Source organism: Trichechus manatus, unplaced genomic scaffold, assembly GCF_000243295.1.
Source record: "Trichechus manatus latirostris isolate Lorelei unplaced genomic scaffold, TriManLat1.0 scaffold00168, whole genome shotgun sequence".
NCBI lineage: Eukaryota > Metazoa > Chordata > Mammalia > Sirenia > Trichechidae > Trichechus > Trichechus manatus.
Genome location: NW_004444104.1, coordinates 860,565 through 867,501, shown reverse-complemented (window position 1 = coordinate 867,501; position 6,937 = coordinate 860,565). Strand labels below are relative to the sequence as shown.

The 6,937-nt window shown below is 37.4% G+C and overlaps 1 protein-coding gene across 1 annotated transcript in view; it reads right to left on the bottom strand.

Annotated features, from left to right (window-relative positions):
• Positions 1-3,718: 3,718 nt before the first annotated feature.
• The window catches only part of SGCG (sarcoglycan gamma), a 134,746-nt gene continuing 131,527 nt past the window's right edge, over positions 3,719-6,937 (bottom strand). The window contains exons 6-7 of the mRNA XM_004386558.1: positions 6,303-6,426; positions 3,719-3,892 (exon numbers count right to left, since the gene is read on the bottom strand). Of these exons, the coding sequence (XP_004386615.1) occupies positions 3,719-3,892; positions 6,303-6,426 (298 nt within the window). The remainder of the gene's footprint in view (positions 3,893-6,302; positions 6,427-6,937) is intronic.

Below are 6,937 nucleotides of genomic sequence, written 5' to 3'. Positions count from 1 at the left end.
AGCTGAGTTGCATGTCTGAGGCTAATTCAGACTTGAGCCACAAAAGATATTAAATGTTCATCTTTATACTTGAGGCTCAAGTCTTCAAAGTTAGGCAGACAAGGACTAAGAGTTCTCTTATAATGGGACTATATAAATTCTGGATCTTCAACTTTCTGAGACTTCCTTTTAACTTTGAAGCAAAAATTTAACATTTGTTTTTGGATGTTAAAATTGACACAGAAAGCCTAGTCTGGCCTTTGTGATAGCTGATCAAATTAATTGGAGTTTTGTGTTTTTCTAGACTTTTGTTTTTAAATACAGATTCACAGTCCCCTATGTAAAACTTGGATCCAGAGGGATTTCAGAAAGTTAATACAAGTGTGTATAACTCTCTTATGAAATGCTCCCAGCAGGGTCAGGAATCACCTTGTCATCAAACACATTAATAATTCTGCAGTGAAACTTCTAAATATCCATACTAAGTGGAATACATCAACACTATAAATAAAATCCCATTGCCTTCAAGTTGATTCTGACTCATGGTGACCCCATGTGTTACAGAGTAGAACTGCCCCACAGGGTTTTCTTACAATCTTTACAGAAGCAGATTGCCAGGCCTTTCTTTGTGTAGCTGCTGGGTGGGTTCAAACCTCCAACCTTTATGTTAGTAGTCTAGTTGCATACTGAATAGCACTAAAGCCAATGTCATTTTAAAATAAAGATTATGGATTACATGTTTAAAATGTATGCTTATCTCTTATAGTTAAGTGGCTCTGGAAGTACTCTTGCTCTGAAATCAAAGTCCAGGTCTAGAAGACAGCGTTGAAGTTGCTGTCTGTGCATTTTTACTTAGTGCCTTAGACCCGTGTGACCTGTTTATACTTGACACAAAGTTCTAAGAAGCGTGATTATTTGGTTTCCAAAGCACAGAAAATTCAGAGTGGGATTTAAAATAAGAAGACTGGTAAGGCCAAGTGAGAAGTGATGTTTTAAATCAGAGGAGGAAGGGGACAAAAAGTTGTATCAAGTAGACACAACCTAAAAACCTTAGTGTGAGGGGACTGCCTCCGGGCTTCTCAGTCATGACTCCCCAAAGGGATCTGGGAGAAGGTCCTGAGCATGTGGGCTCACCCCTTCCTTTTACTTTGATTTGTCTGACATCAGAAAGAGTGGCTGTCTATACTCTTTCATGGAGTCAGCTACATGGGCAGGGGAGGCCTGCCATCTGCCTGTGACTGGGAGGTAAGGTTTTAATCAGTTGTGAAGTCTTAGGGAGTCCATGTGGCTGCAAACCAAACTGTTTTTGCTATCAAAGCTGTTATTTTGATCTTCACCATTTTGACTATGTTTGCTTAGTTTGTCCATAAATTTGAAAAGATATAAGTGCTATATTTTGGGTCCCTAAAATACCAACACTCAATGCATAACCACTTAGTATAAAGGAGTAGCAGTCTATATACCTCATTAAAACCAAAAAACCCATTGCCGTCAAGTTGATTCCAACTCATAGCGACCCTATAGGACAGAATAGAACTGCCCCATAGGGTTTCCAAGTTGTGGCTGGTGAATTTGAACTGCCAGCTTTTTGCTTAACAGCCAAGCTCATAACCACTGCACCACCAGGGCTCCATACACCTCATTAGGTATTGTTCGTACTCCTGACCTTGAACCTTCAAGTAAACTTTCAGTTATGTTGTATGTGTGTAAGAAGACAGGTTTATGTAATACATTTTAGAATATAGCCTATCTAAAAGTTTTGATTCTTACCAAGGATAATTCCTTTATTACTCTGGAGAAGGCAGCTATCCATAGTAGCTTTTCCAAGTTGATTCCATATAGTGAGCAAAAAACTAAGGCTTATTCAAAAGGTTCTATTCTCCATGCTTTCTCCTTGATACTTTTTCTTGACTTTATCATCTGAGCACCATTTTTTTGATGTGCATTATGAGAACCAAGTTAATTTGTAATGTTTCAGTGTTCCATGGTGATCCTATTTTATATCAACCAGGCTTTCAGACATTGTTTTGCACAACTAAAATATTGGAACAAGAGAGTAAATGTGACAAAAAGTAAATAAAAAGAGACAATTTCATATATTTTAATTGGAATGCCATAGTAAGAAAGAAGTCATTCATTTAAAAAATCAAGGGTTAACTAAATGGAAAAAGTGAATAGCAATTTATTATCTAAAAGTGCTAACTCCCTGGGAAACTTGAGGCGTATTAAGTTTAGAGTTGAACTTGCCCTTAACTGCTTAGGAGGCACTATTTATTTTGCAATTTCAAGTGTTTACGCATACTAGCAATTTAAAAACTGGGGCGTTGTTAACAACTGGGCCTCATCAAAACAGCATTAAAAATGAAGAGTTGACTTTTCTGCTTTCTCCTGTTATGAGACTGTAGAAAATGAATTTGAACTTGTGTTTAGAGATAAATCCTATAATTAAAACTGTGCAATGCTGTTGGTCCTACTACGTCTTGAGTTGTTTTGGGATTCTGAATTATTAACAACTGGTTTAAAAACAAAAATAAAGCCTACCACTTTTGTGATGAAGGGCGTTTGACAAAGTGAGTGGCTTACACAAAACTCATCTGTTTTCATAGGTTCATAGTATCCTGTTTGATTTCTGTAGGAATTTATACTAACAATTGGCACTATGTATTATTTTCAACAACTGTGAGAGTCTGGTTCTAGGAAGTTAAATGAAAATCGTTTTGACTATTGTGATAGGTACAAAGGCTGGGCAGTTAGGAGTCCCACCACTTAATAGCCATTTGATGTTGGATGACAAAACCCCTCTGGACTTCAGTTCTTCATTTGTTAAATGAGTATTATCATATCTACAGAATTATCACATAGATTGTTGCTTTGGATAGAATGAGACAACGTCGAAATTGTGCAAAATGAAAAGGGCTATGCAAGTTTAGGGTCACAGTTTAATTTCAGTAGATATTTTGTGATTGCATAAGTGACTTGTCCTATTTGGACCTTCATATTATTACCAGTAACTTGAGGAAAAATCATATCTACCTCAAAAGGTGGTTGTGAGGATTAAAGAAAGACAGACACACTCTTAAACTGGTGAAGTCTGTGAAAAATGTAGGTTGATTTATTGCTCATTGACTATACATAAACCGTGATTCATTTTATGTAATGTATTCCTTTGATTACATACTAAAAATCAGATCAACCTCAATGTATATTCAAAACCTGAAAGTGTGTCACGAAATCTGACACACTTTGCATTATACTCAAGGGAGAACTTGCTCACAGATTTGAGTGATTTAAAGCAAACCCTGCATGGGACTTTGGAGTCCTGTAGTAGTTATCAACATTACTTTGATGAAGAGTTAGATATTCACAGTTGGCCATCATAAATTAATTCCACATAGCAACTCAACATTTCATTGTACATTTACGTACACAAAAGATGAGGAAAAGAAAAGTCACCATTTATTAATTGTTCTGATGAAAATTTATCAACTCAGTGGAATAAACACATTCCTTTGACAACTTGTTTGTCTAACATCCACATGCCACTTTGAAACCACATAGTTTTGTCCAAAACATTTTCGTTGTTATGTTTTTCTTTCTGAGTTCTTTTTAAAAGTGGGTGCTTCTTTCCATCCAGTCCCAGTCTTACAGGATATAAAACTGCTTTCCAAGTTTGAAGTCTCAAAGTCAAGAACTTCAAGCTCTCTGAAAATCTGTGTACTCTGTGGAAGATGCAGATGGTTTAGAGACAGACCTGGCTGTTTTCCTGGCATGTGGTACCCACACCAGCCACGGACAGGTAAAGTTTCCCATCTGGACAAGCACAGATTTCATAGAGTCTCTGCGAGCTGCCAGAGGGACCCCCAGTTCCCCGAACCAACTTGGGCAGACATACAGTTTCAGCATCCAGCACAAGCTGCGTGAGAGAAAATGAGATGGAACGTTAAAGGAGGAACTGAGCATGGTAAACAAAATTCATGTGCCAAATGTTCCAAACAAAGCACTGTTTGTTCTTCTCAGAGGAAAGTTAACAGGCACTTGACTTTATTTAATTCATATTATAATTATCTGATTATTTTGTAGCCTAATTCTATTTTACATTCAGGCAGGTGCTTAGCAATCAGTGCTCCAAATTGGAGGAAAGCCAAATTTTCTTTTACCGACTGTGTTAGTCCAACTAGGAAAACTGACCAATGTGAGAACACATTTTGCTCTTTCAGTTTGTGTGTCAATAAGCTGGATGCTTTTCAGTTCTAATACGTTACGTGCCCAAAAATACCTTTCAGACTTGACAAAAATGATAGAATTCTTTTGCTGATTCACATCTATCTGGTGATCCAATTTGACTTTATACAACTCATCTTTTCCTCCCCATTAGGAAAAAGTATAAGCCACAGAAATATATTCATTTTACTAATATTTAACTGTGAGTGTTGGAATTTATCCTGATTTTTTATTTGCAGTTTTATTTTCTTATGAAAGGCAATTGGACTCATCCTGTTAGCTAGTGACCATTTCCCTGACTTTTTACTATTATTTAAAACTTTGTCTTGCATACTTTGGATGTGTTATCAGGAGGGACCATTCCCTGGAGAAGGACATAATGGTTGAGGGTCATAAACTAGAGGGTCAGTGAAAAAGAGGAAGGACCTCCACCAGATGGACTGGCACAGTGGCTCAAACATAGCAACTGTTGTGAGGATGGCACAGGACTGGGCAGTGTTTAATTTTGTTGTATGTAGGATCTCTATGAGTCAGAACCAACTCAATGGCACCTAACAACAACAACAACAACAAAACTCCACTGCCTTCTATTAGATGCTGAAAAGCGGTAGACATATAGCCTAAATCCAATTAAAATAAAATGAGAGGGACTGGATTTTTTGGTCATATTATAATTCAGTTAAACCAAAATACAAGAACATGGTCATTGGTTGAGGCTTGGAAATCTCTTTGATAGCTGAAGGAAATAAGAATCACCATGGTGAGTAGCCAAACCTTTATCCATCCCAGTGTGCTGGCTTATTAGAAGAATTAAATATGTTGTGGGTTGGCATATTCCTTGCCAATAATGTTAGACACTTTATTTTATGTAACCCCCATCCATGAATTCCAATCTTTTATTAAACTGATATTTGCAGTCTGTATTCCCTCTTGGGATGCTGACCCCTTGCTATAGACAGCAGTGGGTGGGACGGTATTAGTAGCATTACACACAAAGGTTTTACCTCATGTTGTCTTGCACACAGAGTAAAATAAATCAAATGGTATTATTTTTAAAAAGCAGAATCTATTCAGGTTAATGTCCAATGCTTTGGGTTCTTTGGGTACCTGCTTTCCCCTAAACATGCCTTTAATTTGTTTGCTTTCCTCTATTTCTTGTGGTTAATTGGTCAATATTTTCCTAGTTACTTATTTTCCTACCTGTCAAGCAAACTCTAACAACTGGTAATTTACATGCTGCTTTATTGCTTATTTTCCTCTGCCTTTGTGGGAAAATATCTGTTGGGACACCTGAATCTCTTCATTTTGTGTAGGGTCTGTGTGTGATGTGTCTAGAGTGGGGCTGGGGAAGGAGCAATGGGGATTCATTATGCCCCTCATTGTACACACGGCTTTCACATCCATTTATTCCAACACATTTCACCAGGCACTGGCAGTATGAACAATACAATCCATTCAACTCCTTGGAAATCGCTATCAAGTTGGAGGCATTTAAAAGAAAATCCATGGGCTAATGTCTTATTTTGAGCACATTTTATACATATAAAAATAACTAGGGGTGGGGTGGGCTAAGAAAAAATGCAATAAATTGTTTGTAAAAATCTGTAATATGGCATCACATGTTTGGAGTCCAGCTTATAAACCAAAACTCTGATTTTCTTCTAGGGCTTTTAAGAACATTCCTAGCGTGCATAATTTTCTGGCTGACTGAAATTGAGCTTTTTTCCTTTTTTAACTAAAGAAGGTTCCATATGGTGACAGCTGTGTTAAAAGAAGTTGAATCACTGGGGAATGGCAAGACTGATATTCTCTGTAGGCCTACAAAGTCTCTGTAGTGTTTTTTTCAAAGTTGAACTTAGTAAGTGACTTGATAGCACAAAACCAATCAAATAAAGCTGTCAGGTTCTAAAAAAAGTTGTTTTAACTTTTCTCGGTCTTTCTTTCAATGCTAAATATTCTTTTGTGTTCTTTTAACGTTTTCTACTTTACATGTATCATGACTTTCTTTAAAAATGACCCTAAATTTAATGTATAGCTACTTTAACGGACATGATATTCATGAGTGTCAGACATATAATAGGAGCTTGATCTATTGAGCTTACCATTCCATCACTACTATGAAATTTGATATCCATTTGAGAGAGGGCCTCAATTTTCCCAGCATGGGCTTTAATATGAACACCCCTGGGGGCATCCATGCTTAGACTCCTTGTAGGGGATTCTAACCTGAGAAGAGGGAAAAGAACAAAGAAAAAATAGCATAAAAATACATATACCGAGTAAGCCCTCAAAGAGCAGCTGAGCATAGAAAGCATAATAATAAGGTGCATAGAATCTTCATGTCTTTCTTAAATGCTAATGCACTGTGCATTATTCATTGCTAAATCCAGAAATAATATGTAGTGAAGAAATAAACTTCCCATCAAACAGAGTCTATGAAATCATCACTTCTAAAAACAGATTAAAAAATTAGTCAGTCGTGCTCTGAGTGGGCTCACAACAGAGGGTTCTGCACAGAGCTGGAGAAGGATGTGGAACAAAATTCTAACTCACAAAAAAAGACCAGATTTACAGAGACTGGAGAAACCCCAAGAGTATGGCCCCTGGACACCCTTTTAGCTCAGTGGTGAAGTCACTCCCGAGGTTCACCATTCAGGCAGGGATTGGACAGCCCCATAAAACAAAATGGGACTAATGAGGCACAGCAGTCCAGGGACAAAGGTTAGAAGGCAGAAGG